This window comes from Thalia democratica, chromosome 5, assembly GCF_965202585.1.
Source record: "Thalia democratica chromosome 5, ktThaDemo2.hap1.1, whole genome shotgun sequence".
NCBI classification, from domain to species: domain Eukaryota; kingdom Metazoa; phylum Chordata; class Thaliacea; order Salpida; family Salpidae; genus Thalia; species Thalia democratica.
Window position 1 is genome coordinate 49,046,364 of NC_139169.1, and position 15,326 is coordinate 49,061,689.

Consider the following 15,326-nt stretch of genomic DNA (forward strand, 5'->3'; position numbering starts at 1 on the left):
CTGTAATTAGTTTACATTTGTTTTAAGAGACTACCTTTATCACAAGTTTTAAACAAGAAACTTCATCAAATTATTGTCTTGAAATTCTCCTATAACTAAACTTTTAAGAGTTAGTTTTGTACTTAATATTTCTTTTAGCGACAAGTTGTATTGCAATGAACATTTTTATGGTCAAAAAAGCATAAGAAATCCATGAGATAAAATAGTATAAGTTTTACAATAAACTAAACTACTTTTAATTTGATTTTAAGTTCTTCAAATTTTTAAAGAAAAAACGAAATGAAAAGGTTTAAAAGTTGTAAACGAGCTTAATTAATGTTACATTAGTTCCATTTGCTATTGGAATTAAATTATTACAAACGATACAAACAAAAAACGTAAGCATTTACCAACACCAAACGTTAGTATTGTTTACGTAGACAATTTTTCTATATATTAAAATATAAGATCATCATTAAAACAGTATAAAATGTTAAAAAAAAAAAGTTAACTTTAAAAATTTAACTTAAAATTAACCTTTAAATGGTAGTGTAAAGAAATTTCTGTTGTTGTTTAGTTATAAGCTTAAGATGAAAACTAACTTTAATGTTTTTTAAGTGTGCTAAGTTAAAATGTCTCCTTAGTCAAAACAACAAAAAAAATAAAATTAAGCTTATAAAAAACAACATGTAAAAATAAGTTGTGTTAAATAGCTTACAAACATTTATTTTTAAATTATATAGAATCTCTCATCTGGATTGTTAGTTTGTAGAGTAAAAACACATGTAAGTAAAATAAAACAATTGTAATCTACTAGGAAGTAAAAGATTGTTGTATATGGAATTAATTTCAAAATAATTTAGACATAAATTAAAAAAATAAAATCAAAATAATCTTTTTTTAAGCGTTTTTTCATAGCTTTGAAGATTGACTAAACGTATAGTAGTTTAGTACAATTTCTCTGCTTTTTCTTTTCGTTTCTGTTAAGTATATTCAATATTTGAAACGAGAAGTAAGTTTAGGTTTTTTAGAAGTGTAGTTAATCATTACACCAGCTACTCTGTTTTACACTGGAAATAAAAGATATTTTTGAAACTATTTACATATACGTATAATATTTATAATACTATTTAATTACGTTGATAAACCATCATTAAGGCTGTATCTAAGTAAGGCTCAAAGTAAACTTAATAAAACTTATATGTAATCATAGATCTTTTGTATTACAAAACTATTAAACATATAGAAAGTCAAGCATAGAAATTACATTTTTAGCACCTCAAATTCGTAGTTCCTTCTTCTTTTTGTTTCTTTCGATTTATTTCCTGATTTATTGTTACTTAAAAAAGAACAGGGCGATTTTTGATTAGTTGAGTTTGTTGTTGGATAAAGTTCTTTACAATTGTATTGCTAAAATTAAAGTAAAAATAAAAATTTAATTATTATTTTTTTTTTAATTGTTAAGTATATTATTTATAAATACTAGTTATCAGTATTTATTTGTATAACTTTTTAGTCTACGTAGCATACCTCAAAAACTACATATAATTTTTACTAATTTTCTTTTCAATATTTTTCAGTAATATAACTACAATAGTTTATGATTTCGTTTATATATAAACTTAATATTTTTGGTATGTTGGCCTTTTTTTTTACTTTTTTATTTTATTTAGGGTCTTCTTACTTAGTCAACAAAAAAAACATCAAGCTCACTGACGAGTAGCAATACTTTTGTTAAAAACCAAAAAAAAACAAAATGCTAAATAAAACTTTTTTTTAGTGTTACGGAAACTAAAAAAACAATTATAGACTCTTTTGTGCTTCATAGTTTGCGTAACACATTAGAAAAAAATTGTTTAACATTTTTTTAATGCTTAAAAGTATATTTTTATTCGTCAGTAAATTTAGATTAAGATAAAAAAATTTTAGCAAGAAGACCCTAATTTCTCCTTATTTTTGATGTTTGTCTTGTCGTAAATCTTATAAATCAAAAAAAAAAGTTCGATTTTAGCAGACTAATATAAAGAAAAAAGTCAAAACAAGAAAAGTAATAAGTTGAAACGAAATTAACATTAAAAATATATATTATGTAAAACAATATAAGCTCTATGTTTTGTTTAAAACAAAAAAACTATATTTCAATTAAAGAATATTTTTATAAAGTTTAGCTTGTTTTAGAATAAACTCTGATTTAAGAACACTAAAGATGAAATAAAAATTACTCATTTAGTTAAAAATAATCTAGTTAGAAATGATCAGGTTAGATAAGCTTAAAAAACTTGTGGTTTAGCGAGCTCGATTTACATTCTCGAGGGCCGCAGTTTTAACTTTCACAGGCTGCAGTTTGTCGACCCCTGCTGTAACTAATAAGGTCTATGTTACGTAAAACGATACAATAATAAAAAACAAAACAAGCTTTTACATTTTAGGGTTAATTTTTTAACTAAGTCATTTCTAAAACTAGTATAAATACTTTTTATTGTTTAAGTAATCAGTTTAAATATAATGTTTTAAAGGTATCTGAAGGTTTTAAAATAGAAAAATTAACATATCTAAACAAAAAAAAAAGTATTGTATTTTTACATCTGATACACTAGTGACTAGTATACACATAATTTTGTTTATGTTTCACAACTGTTCACTTTAAAAAAAACTTTAGAAAAACTCTTGTTTATCAATCTATTCCATATAGATTATCAGTCCTGGACAAGACGTTAAAAGGTATCCGTGGTGTGCAACTCGATAACCGAAAGTTTTTTTCGTGCACCAGGTCCTAGGACCAACCCTTTTGAGCATGTTTTTTTATCGTTCAATAAACTATAAAATAAGTAAAGAACAGCTGTTTTTTTGATATTTAAAGTCTCTTTGCTGTTGTGACGCTTTGTACAATAAATTCTTTCTATGAAAGTTTTTAAGTTTACTTTAAACAGCTACATATTTGTTTAATAATACTATGATTAACATTTCCTAGACATCGTCTTCTATTCAAAACAAAAAGATTGTAGTCAGGAATATTGAACAATAATAATACTTCATAGGTAACATATGGGTTGAACGGGATCGGGTCTAAATTGCACGAGGGGACAAAATTGCACGAGAACAAATTTGCACGAGGGCACAAAAATGCACGAGGGAACAAAATTGCACGAAGACGATTTTGCACGAGTTATATTTTTATTGCACGAAAGTAAAAAAATACAGCAAATAAGATAAAAAAATAAACAGAAAAACAAAACTAAAAAATAATAAAAAAAAAAACTATTAAAAAAAAGCTATCGACCGAGAGTAAGGGTTAGGGGTAACAGTGATATTAAAAAAAATAAAAATAAAAAACAAATAAATAAACATAATAAAAAGAAAAATTTAATCCGTGCAAAGTTGTCTTGTTGCAAGATTGTCTGCTTGTGCAAGAGTGTCTTCGTTCAAAAGTGACCCTTCGTGCAAAAGTATCTTCGTGCAACTTTGTACGATCGTGCAATTTTGACAGCTACCCGGGTTGAACATAGTTTAATTGAATCAATAATAGATTTGGCTTACTCTATTAAGTTTAATCATATGCACAAACCACAAAAACGATCTGTCATCTTAAAAACTCGTTATTACATAGTCATTAAAGGCTATGTGTACGACAATATTTTTGATTGTAGGTAATTCCAAAGTTTTTGTTAACTAAACATAACACCAAATATTTTTTTTTATAGTTAAAAGTAAGCTAATACTAACTTTTCTTGTTTTTATATTACTGTTAAGTATTTTTTCTTCATTCAGTAAGTTTCTAGTCTCATCCAATTCCTTTCTTAAATGGTTTATTTTTTCAGTTTTATCTACTAAGCTTCTCCTTAACAGCTCAACGTGGCTAACATTTTCCTTTACTTTTTCATCAGCTATTCTAAAAACAGCTTTGAAAATCATATGCTTTACATATCGTACTTTTGAAAATAATTTTTTATAAAAAAAAAAAAACTTTATACATTTTTTTGTTTTGAAGTTTACGTAAGTACACTTACATATCAATTCATATATTAGTAAGTTCGATTACTACATGATTAAAAACTAAAAACAAAGTCATAGTTTTATTGGTTAAAACTCAAAATAAAATTAACTATATAAATTTTTTAAGTATTTATAATGTTTAAACATATAAAAACTAAGGTTTATTTATTTAGTTGCTAACAGTTAAGTTTGTGTTATCAAAATTGTAAATACAAATAACAAAAACTCAAAACTTTACTCTATTAAAAATTTAAATTAAGGTATATAAACTGAGAAATTAAAAAGAAAATTGTAATGGTAACAAAATGCTAATTGATCTTTTTATTTGTGACCGGTTTCGGTAAAAAAACCTATCCTTTTCATACAATTAACAAAATAGTCAAATATAATTTTAATGATGAAACAAATAAGACTTCAATGCTTCATAAAAAAATCTTTTTACTCGATTTATGTCTAATAAACGTTCACAAAATTTTATTAGTATATATAAAAAGGTTAATAATTTGTAAAGGCTAAAATATAAACTCTAAAGATTGTACGCTGTTTATGATATCAAACTTTTCAAAATTTATTTAAATTTTTCAAATTGATATATTTGTATTTTTAGAGTTTTTGTTAAGTATAAACACAGCTTTAAATTAATTTTGTCTTGCTTTTTTTATCTACTTTTGAAATATATTTATAAAATAAAAAAAACAACTAATTTTCGTATTGTTTACTAAATTTCAACAACACGTTTCATCAGAACAATATAAAGCACATAGCAAAAAATCACAAAAAAAACACATCATGACTAAAATTGAATAATTTTAGCTAGCTTATCTTAAAATCAACTTATGTACAAGGTAGCTTACTTATTGCTTTGTTTTTTTTTTTTTTTTTGGTTTTATTTACTTTTAAAATATATATTTTTTTATGTTCTTTTGCTTTTTGCGTAATCAAATTGCTTTAACTTTGATGTAAATTTGGTCATTTTTTATAAATTCAAAACTAAAGCTTAAATACTGTTTAAATAAAGTGTATGTATCTATAGTTTACACTCATACTGTTTTGTATTATTTGCACTTTTAAGCATATCTTCCAAATACCTTACTAATAAAAAATAATTTTTCGAGTTAACAAAAAAGACTATACAACTTAGATTGAGCTGTTCTAAAATGTCGTTTACTTCAACAACTTTTGATTTTTCTCACCTTACTTTTTTGAGGGTTGTTTCATAACCCTGCAGCAATTGGTCTTTGTTTTTTATAGTAGATTGAAGCTTAGTCAGTCGATTCACTATGCCTTCCAAGTCTTTTTTACGATCTTCAACTAGTTTGTTTTTTTCATCGTTTGGTAATTTAGAAAAAGATCGGTTAGCTATCAAATGGTCTAAGCCAATAAGCTGAGAAATTGTATTAACTACATCCAGGTACTGAAAAAAAGTTTTTTCAAAGATTCTAAGCTTAATTTAGTTATTATATAATATTTGTTTATAAGGTTAGCAAAAAAGTAAATTCAGTTGCATTTAAAATAAAAATACATGACACTAGTCAAAAAGTACTAACCTTAGTATTGTATTTTTAAATTTAATGTAATAGTGTTTTATAAACAAGGTTAAAGAAATGATACATTTTATAAAAAAATAACTTTTATAAAACTTATCTTACAAATCGCTTATTTGTACTTTCTAAAAATCAGTGCAGTATAATTTTTTCTACTAAGTACATCAATTTAGTTTAATAGTAATATCATTAAAAAAAAAGCAGTACTTCTAAATTTGAGTTCACAAGCTTTAATTTTAGTTAAGAATATAGAAACAACAAAATTAGTTTTTGTGGTAAAATAGCATGTGCTAGATTGTTTAATGTGCACAAACTATTTATTTCTGTTTTACTGAGCACCATGAATAAATTGTAATATTTATTATCTAAACTAACGCTTTTTTCGCTAGCTATTACGCTTTCAAGAAGTTCAGTTTGGTTATTTCGTTCAAGATCTGCCTGTGCGCTTGCTGCTAGCAATAAATGGTTTGCTTTACTATCCTAGAGAAAAAATATTTTTAATTATTTTCATAACAAATTCACAGTTTACCACAAACTTCTAATTCTAAAATAAATAAAAGCTTGCTTTTTAAACTTTTCTAAACCTAACTTGTTATATTACAACATTAGATAGAACCTTATAATAAAACTAGAAACAAATAACAAAAAAGTCCTCTTAGAATAGTCAAAAAAAAAGAAAATACTACTAAGTATATTAAGTCGCCTACATTGCCAATTAAAGCCAGTTAACCTTAAATAAAAGGAAAATTAGTGTGTAAAATAGAAAGTATGAGTAAGAAACAATAGTTTATTTTCATGTAGTCAGGTAAGCAAAACAAGATAGAATTAAAGAACAGTATTCTTAAAAAAAAACTATCTCAAAAAAAAAGAAGAAGATAATTTCAAAGAGGTAAAAAAGCTTAGTAAGGTTTTTTTAAATTAAAAACTTGAGAAGTTTTTAGATTATTAGATACTTAAAATTTTTATTTAACAAATTTAAAAATAAATTCCAATTTTTTAGTAGTTGTTGACAAGACAACTGTGTTAAACTATACAGATAAATATTAAAAAAAAATTGAACACGATCAAATTTATTTGTACAATACAGGGACGTAGCTAGCTCAAAAAGTTACGAATCTACAAAAAATTAAACATATGGAATGACGCGTGATAACGTCCTAGCGGGAACACAGCTACCTCTAATGTTATTGAACTTAATCTGAAACTCTTCAATTATGTTAATATATTAAAAATGGAATGTTGAAGTATGAGTGATAAGTGTATACAAGGCAATTTATTTTGCTCCACACCCCCTATGACTCTTTATGTGTTGCAACTTGTGAAAACCCAGAAAACATTTATTAAAAATAAGTATAAAATAATAACAATTTAACTCAAAAACATTTATAATCATTAAATCAAATATTTAACGTAGTCAATAGTAACAACAAGTTATGCGAATTTTTGTAACATAAAATTGTATGATTTTGGTTTTTGAAGCTACAGCTTCCATTAGGATCAATTTTGCATGCAGCTTTTTGTCAAATTAAAAGCTTTAACGCGCTAAATGTTACAATTTTGATGTATTTAATTCGTTTAATCTTTACGACACTAAAAACGCTAGAGAATACATACATGTCGAAATTATCTCTCAGGAGTGCATAACTAAGTTTAAATGAATACTTAAAGCTAAGAAAGCAGAGTCTTTTTAAGCTGAAATAAAAGCAAGTTTTTTCACATATAAGTATACTTTTCTGTAGATTTACAGAAACTTACCAAGCCACGTGCCTGATACAATACATTTTAAACTAAAAAAAAATTAAGAAAAATTATTAAATAGGTTTTCTATTTATCTAACTAAATAAAACACCTAAAACTTTAATTACTAATTAAGTAGGTTTTAAATTTACAAAAATGTTTCATTTTTAGACAAAAGGTCTCCAAAAAACATATTTATTGTTAACTTCGAATTTATCAAATTAAAATTCTTTTAAAACTTAGCTTAGAGGTTGTATAATACTAGGGTGAAAAATTATGAAATATCGAGAAAAGTAATAGCCGTAAGATACTAAAATAAGTATACAGTTAAACTTAATTGAACTTACATACTTCTCAACCGATTGAAAATGGACAGTTTAACGAAATCTTAAAAAAACTTTATAAATATCACACTATAAAATTTATCCTGGATTTTTCAGCAAAAAAAAACTAACTAATTAACCTTGTAAAAAACTTAAAGCAATCAAAACTTTTTAATTGTCAAATATTAAGCTCTTTTTCGCTCATTCATATGTAAAATATTATTAGTTAGTGTTGTATACTTTTATATCGTTTAGTCTAACATTCAAAAAGTGCATTACAGTATTTTAAATTAGAACTAAAAAAAGATAATTGAAACTGACTTTAAAACTACAAACCTCTTCCTTATTGGAGGATTTCTGTGCATTTATTTCAGCAAGTTCACGCTTCATTATCACAGCTTGTTCCAGTGAATTTTGTTTACCAGGTACTGTAAGTAATACAATAAATATAAAAAAATCTTTAAAAAAATACTTTAAGAAATTTTCAATTGACTAATATGTTTAAAGAACATAACTATTATATCAGTATTTATCTTACTACAGTATTAAAATTTCATATTTACAAAATATTTTGTTCCTAAGTACTATTATAGGAAGGTTTTTAAATGTATTTATATACCATTTGCAACTTATTATTAAATGCAACTATTACTATTAAAATTCAACTTGTATAGTTTTGAAAAGCTTTGTAAAATAAAATATAAAACAAAATGAGTAGTCTCTTAATAATAAGTTGCAAACGGTATATAAATTTTGTTCCTAACTAATACAATTTATAGATAAGTATAACATAGCTAACACAGTTTTTTACGAAGGTAAAATACAACCGTGAAATGTTTAAGAAAAAATAGAAACAAACATGGAGCTTGAAGTTGTTTAAGGGCTTTTACTTGCTCCCTTAAGTCAACAATTGCTTCTTTTTGTCGAGTTATTATTTCTTGGTGACGATTTTTAACCCATTCTGGATTGTTTTTCTAATTTTCAAAATCAAGTGTTATTTTATGTTTTCTTATATTTAGTCTAATTATACTTTGTAAGTAGACGTAAATATTTTTAAATTTTCGTTTTTAAACAAATGCATGCTTATAAAATTTTAGTATGCTTTTTCACATGTATATAAACCATATTAACTTAAAAGTTTAATATACAAAGTTATACACTTTTATTGATATTCTAGGTAAAACTACCAGTAAATGTCTATTTGTATAAGTTTCGATAAAAGTTACTCGAGCAGGGACAACTCGAGCAGGGTCAACTGGAGTAGGGACAATTAAAGCACCGGCAACTCGGTTTTTTTTTTCTGCACAACCTAAGAAAAATACCACGTGACGCCACTGGATAAAATTATTGATTCTTTTTTGTTATGATATGTTCAGAAAAGACAATTTATCAAAAATGTGTTGATGCAAAAAAATAATCTTATATAGGTTAAGAAATAGTTTTATTGTATTTTTCAAGATCAAATAACGATAGGAAAAAAGTTTAAATAAAAAAAGTTTTGTTTTCCACTAAAAAAATAAAATTGTTACACAAATTTTTCTCCCTTTTAAGAACTATATTATCTAGTTTTTTTAAAAGGAAAATAATTAAACGTTTAAATACAAACTTTAAAAATTTATACTTTTAAAATGTCAAAAAAAACATGAATTGATGACTTATTAGCGCTAAATATGGCCCTGCTTATCACTTATTCTACAAGATGTTTTAGTCAAAAAATAGTGGCAAGGTATGCCGCCAAAGGACGTGCGTGATCATAACTTCGAGTAAAACATCACTTTTTTGATAGGATTGCATCAACATAGCAAAGTTTTTCTTTTTTGAGTAAAAATTTTGCATGTTTAGTTTTCCTTTGCCAGCAGAAGCAAAGTATATCGCGAGAAGCAATGTAGGATTCGGTTTAAACTTTCACTCCTGATATTATTTTCTCTTTACGATAGAGAAATACAATGTACAGAACATGTTTCTGTTACCAACTTCACTAAACTTACTAAAGATTTCGAAGACAATGATATCGAAAACTTAAAAGCCTTTGTACCTTGATGAGTATTGCGTCAAACGCATTATTGGAAATAGAGATTAAATATGCATTAGTAAAAACTCAGACGTTTTCATTTCCGTCTGCAAGAATTTAGGATAATTTAAAGATAAGTATCCGCAACAAAGTCTAAACTTTATTGTTGCTGTATACAGTACTCCGAGGAAGAGAATAACTCGAAAGTACTATAAAAAACTTTGTATACCTTTTTAAATGTAAATTTTTGGTTTAATTTTTTTATACGAGAGTCCAAAAAAACACAAAATAATCTGACTGTTTCCAAAACCGATTTTGGCAATATATGTCACAGATTATAAAAAATTGTCCATATAAATTTAAAAAATAATAATATTTGAAATAAGAAATAAATTCAATAAGTAATAAGGCTGTTTAACCTCTGGTATGGCGACTTCACAACTTTGGTCTGATGTTGCTAGCTTTTCTTCAGAAACTTGCAATTGTTTCTATAAGTAGATAATTGTAATGCCTAAGCTTAAAATTTTCTAAAAAAGTACTTACTTCATTTATTAGCTGACATACTTGTTCTTCTTTGGCTCTAATTAAAAAAATCTTTAACGTATAGTTTTAACGTGTTTATAAATAGAAGAAAAGAACTAAACATTAAAATAAGAAAAAACTAGCTTTACTATAAAATCGTAAGAATTTTTTTGAAAAACTACTTGTTAATTTTGTTCAATGTACTTATTTCTGTTTTCTGTTCCTTCACAATTTCTGTGAGCTTGAGAAGCTGTTTCTGACTTTCGGAATTTTCAACTTGAAGTTTCTTCACAGTTGATCTATTAAGTAGTTGTTAATTTTTTTTTAAAAAGTAAGAGTTAAATACTCTAATCTGATTTTTGTAAATTTACTTTAAAACAGACCTGTTAAACTCGATTTCTACTTTATACATTTCAGAAATTTCTCCCTTCATATCTGATAATCTTGACTCTGCCGACTTTAAGTCTCTCGACAATTTTGTATTTCGGTCTTGCTGATACTAAATAAAGATTTTGTAAAAAGTTATTATGTTTTTATACTTATGTCTTTTAAAATGTTGTATTTAAATGTATCAACAAACATCATAAAGACAATAACATTTATTTAAATGGAGTGATAGTATAATGGTGACGTTTTTAGTGTGTTGAAAAGTTTGAAGTAGTATTAGCTTTTGTACGACTATACTATTGTTCAAGAGTGGCTTAAGACTGGATTCCTAGAGCTTGTATTACTTTTGAAAGTATGTATCTCATTCTCTTTTATAGGCAGAGGACTCTAAAATGATCACTTTAAAAAAAATTACTCAACATTAGTTACTTTAAATAATTTTGTATACGCTTCAAAAATTACATTTTTAAATTGCATCAATTAAAGCATACTTTATAAACTATTTATCTATTATAAAAGTTAAATATGATAGATTGCTAAAGTTTAACAATAATGTTTGAAATTAATATTTGTAAAACTTTTGAATTGCGTATTCTAATATATATTAATATTTTAACAAAAAATATTTGAATTATAGTTTATTTCAAATTTAACTTTTTTTTAGTTTAATTTATGTTTAAACGTTAGACTTAGCTTTTGTAAAGTTTTATAATTCATTTTGTACATTTAATGTTAGATTCAATAAAAATTCAATAGCTTTAAAAATAATGCTAAGTTTTTGAGTAAAAGTCATCAGTGCAAAGTTGAAACCTGCCCGAAGAAAACCTAGGTATTTTCGTAATAATTAGATAAATAGTTGTCTTTACTGTTTTTAATATATAAACGGCTGCAAAACATTGCACTATAATAATTTGATTTTTTGACCATATATAAAATCAAGCAACAAGAAGTTTTTGTACTGCTTGACCCAGTTTTCTGTCAACACTAAATCGTAAGCTCTAAGCGTTTGGCTGTTAAAAAAAAACAATAAGACTAAGAGGAGCTTTAACTCTAAATGTAAAAGTAATCCCTTAACGTAGGCCAATAGGGTTAAATCCTTATATAGCAAATACCTCATTAACTTATTAGAATCATTTCCCATGAAAAGTATCTTATAGGCCTATTTTGTAGCAAGTCTTTGTCAAAAAGGTTTTTCCGTTTTAAAAGTTAAAACTTGCCAGGTACGGTAATTTTTGGTAAATATTTACTTTTTTTTTGATCAATTGAAAACTAATCTAAAAAAACAACTACTTTTTCTAAGTAGAATATTGCAAATTTATAAGCTTATGGTTAACACAAAATTTCTTCTAAAATTTTTAAAGGCCTTTGACACTATTTTAGAAGAAATACGCCTTTTATCTTTTTAGCTTAAGTAATTTAGACAAAAAATACTTGATGTGGCTATCTTTTATTGTAAATGTTGCTAAGCATGGGTCTGTTGATTAAATATTCAGCCCTAAACTTCAACAGTGTACATGATCTGTTTTACCATATTTGACATTTGTTAAACATGTTGATGGTACAAAAAGAATAATCAATGAAAACAAAACAAACTAGTATAACAAAGTCTGTGACAATTAAGTATCATTTAAACTATGGTAAGGGTTTGATTACCTAACAATGCATCCGGTCCAGACACGTTTCAGTACAGGAAAGACCTTTCCTCGGGGTTATAGCAAGTTTTTTTTGATCTCAAGAATCACAGTTTTAAGTTAACAAGTAAACTTAGTATTGGTGTAATGATTATTTGGTTACGACGTTATTTCAAGTAATTAAATAATAATAAATTCAATAAATAAATGTAATAAATTCTAATTTCTAATTAGATTATTTATACTAGTTTTCTGAGCTCAAATAAAATTCAGTACTGTCAATCGCAAGTGCAAACTTTTTAAAATTATATTTTTTCACCGTTAAATATTATGTTAAAGTTTTTTTGTAAACACATAAACATCAAAAAAAAAACTTGTAAATTTTGTCTCGCGACATCAAGTTCAACTACTAAATTCCCTTTCGCTAAGTCTGTACTAGTAGTGTCTTCACTTGTTTTATGAGTTTGCGTTGACCTTGAGTTTCTTATTTCTAAATTTTGAAATTTCTGTTATTATTAGGACTTTAAAAAATATTTTTTTTCTATAAGTGTGTTTTTGAAACGTTATTTTTATTGAAGTATATAGAAAAAATACTTATAAAGTTTTTAGTAGAAATATATTAAAAATACAGCTAACTAATATCAAAGTTTACCAACTTTTTTCATATTCCTTTTTATCTTTAATTTTCTTTTCTAATGACACAATAGTTAGTGCGTGCTGCTTGGTTTCTTCCTTTAAGTATTTCAAAAATAAGTAAATGTATTGAGTTTTCCGTTTACCTTTTACAAATACTTGCTAATCCCTATATATGTTATTTAGCCTCCAACATATTTAAGCACTTTTTGACAAATAGATTATTCAATAAAAAAAAAGCAACGTCATAATTTCTGAACAACTAAAAGTTTTTACTAAAATTAGATGATCTTTAAGATAAAAAAAGTATTATTAAAATGTTACTGTTATGTTTTTAAACTAATTGATTTTTAAGCTATTCTTATGATGTACTATGTTGGTTTAGTTTTTTTGATCTCTTACTTTAAAAAAAATCTTACCATTAGTTTTTTTCTTATTTTTTTACGTTAGAGTTGTTAATTCTGTAAAAATTTATATTAAATTCTAGTATTTTCTTCTATATACAAGTAGAATTAATCTAAAAATTAAAAACAGTAATACTTCATATTGTTTCACTTTTTCTTTAGCCTCCTCGAAAATTTTATTTGTTTTTTCTTTTGCCTCTTGTACACGTTTTTCACAAGCCTCCTGGATAGAAAATATTTCCGCACTTTTCTGCTCCTGTATTTGCGTACTAATAAGTAAATAGTAGTGTTTAAAGGTAAACATGTGTAATAAAAAGGTCTACAGTAGCGCTTGATCGGATTCAAGCAGGGATTACTGGTCCGCGACGTAATTTTCAGCTAGAAAACAAATGTGCAAAATGAATGAAATAATAATTTTTATATCATAAATGTTTTAAATATCCTCTTAATTTTATCCTTATGATTTTATATACTAAAAAACTACAGTTAAACTTTTCAAAGTTAGACGTCCTGCGAAGACTTTTTAAACAAGTCCTTGCGTGAAAGATATTTTGCATTAATTATTGCCCGATTAAAGTTGTCTACCCTAATCTACAAAGTCGTAATAATTTACCCATACAAATAAAGTTTGAACAGCTTTTTTCCGGTGCATAACTTACTAAAAATATATAACAGAATGCATTTCATTTTCTTTAAATTTATTTAAGTACTTTCAAGGGGCGTAGCGTGGGGAGGGACACTGGCGCATGCGTGCCACCCAAAAAAAGTTAAAAGTTAAAAAAAAAGAATGTATAATATCTTTTTCCTTTATTGTTTATTTTTTCTGCTTAATTTGCCTTTTTTCAACTATGTTTATCTAGTATTCGAAAAGTTAAACGAAATTTTGAATACCAATTAGTGATAAGTTAGGGAAATTACCCAATATACTGATTCGGTGCGCAAACGAAAGTGCGCACCTATGTTGATGAAAAACTCCATAAGAAAAAATTTTTCAACTTCATTAACTTCATAAGAATTTAGACTCAAAAAGTACGCAACTAGTTAGTGCACCGCTGTAGTATGACCTTATGACAGATTTTTCTACAAAAAGTTTACAAAAATATGTCACGCTTAAAAGAAAATAAAATAATTTTACAAGTTTTTTTTATGCTACAATAAATGTTAAGACTATTGCTAGTTTTCTGATCTTTATTTTTGTAAACATACAAGAAAAAGCGTGTCGGCCTATGAGAAATAACTTTAATTGTGATTTTTATTTTAAACAAATACAATCAGATAAATTAAATTTAAAAAGTATACTTTTAACTATTTTACAAAGTTGTAATAAATTGTAATAAAAGTTATAAACTGGTCTATTTTAACTTCTGTGTAATTTTATTTAAATTATGTGCAATGAGGTGTTGTTATCACTGTTGTATTGTATATTAAAGAGATTGCTTTTTTTTCGTAAATAAAACAGATAGTTTCGTTATATTTAATATATTCATTTTTAGAGATATAAAATTTACTGTAAGTAGTAAAAAATAACTATTTAGTAATTTCACATTTGTGCAAGTATAAGTAATTGTAATGAAGTTGATACTTTATTTTTATTGTTTAATTTTGTAATATATAAGCATTTTTTAAAACAGTTACTTCGAACTTATTTTACTTAATGAATTTATTTCAATTATACTACTTATAAAAAGATCTTTTCATAGCTAATTACAAAAGTTTTAATTCAGGGGATTTTTTGAGAAAAAAATGCGCACCCTCTGACCAAAATACCATGCAACGCCACTGCTTTATACCAAACTCAACCACATCTGATTAAGATTTTAGCTACACGAGATGTTTAATTTGATAATTTTAATATGATAGGAAATAGTTGACTAACAGTATTTGGATCAACTATTATTAAAACATTTTATGAATTAAATTAAAGTAGTTTTACCAACAACATTATAAACTGTATTATTGCATATAAAAAAACTTGTATATAAAAAGTAATAGAGCTGAAAAGCTCTAAAATCTATGTCAAACAAAAAAGGAAATTGTTGGAGCTAAAAAGAAATTGTATACCAGTTTTCAAAAAAATAAACAGCTAGAGTTCTGTAACTAAAATTTAAGTAAACATTAACTTTTTAAGTGATCTTTACTTAGATGCTTACTTTTCTTGATAC

General features: G+C 25.5%; 1 protein-coding gene across 6 annotated transcripts in view; it reads right to left on the reverse strand.

Moving 5' to 3' along the window:
* Window positions 1–531: 531 nt before the first annotated feature.
* Window positions 532–15,326, reverse strand: part of LOC145835491 (uncharacterized) — a 37,238-nt gene continuing 22,443 nt past the window's right edge. The window contains exons 16-29 of one of the 6 annotated variants that reach the window (XM_082943113.1): window positions 13,301–13,420; window positions 12,784–12,859; window positions 12,502–12,617; window positions 10,493–10,608; window positions 10,292–10,408; window positions 10,131–10,167; window positions 10,007–10,075; window positions 8,436–8,550; window positions 7,898–8,004; window positions 5,892–5,996; window positions 5,166–5,386; window positions 3,703–3,868; window positions 1,247–1,389; window positions 532–959 (exon numbers count right to left, since the gene is read on the reverse strand). In XM_082943113.1, coding sequence (XP_082799239.1) covers window positions 911–959; window positions 1,247–1,389; window positions 3,703–3,868; window positions 5,166–5,386; window positions 5,892–5,996; window positions 7,898–8,004; window positions 8,436–8,550; window positions 10,007–10,075; window positions 10,131–10,167; window positions 10,292–10,408; window positions 10,493–10,608; window positions 12,502–12,617; window positions 12,784–12,859; window positions 13,301–13,420 — 1,557 coding nt within the window. In that variant the 3' untranslated portion in view covers window positions 532–910. Of the gene's footprint in view, window positions 1,050–1,246; window positions 1,390–3,702; window positions 3,869–5,165; window positions 5,387–5,891; window positions 5,997–7,897; window positions 8,005–8,435; window positions 8,551–10,006; window positions 10,076–10,130; window positions 10,168–10,291; window positions 10,409–10,480; window positions 10,609–12,501; window positions 12,618–12,783; window positions 12,860–13,300; window positions 13,421–15,326 lie in introns of those variants that run through there. The other 5 variants (XM_082943114.1, XM_082943115.1, XM_082943112.1 and 2 more) reach the window with 5 other exon arrangements.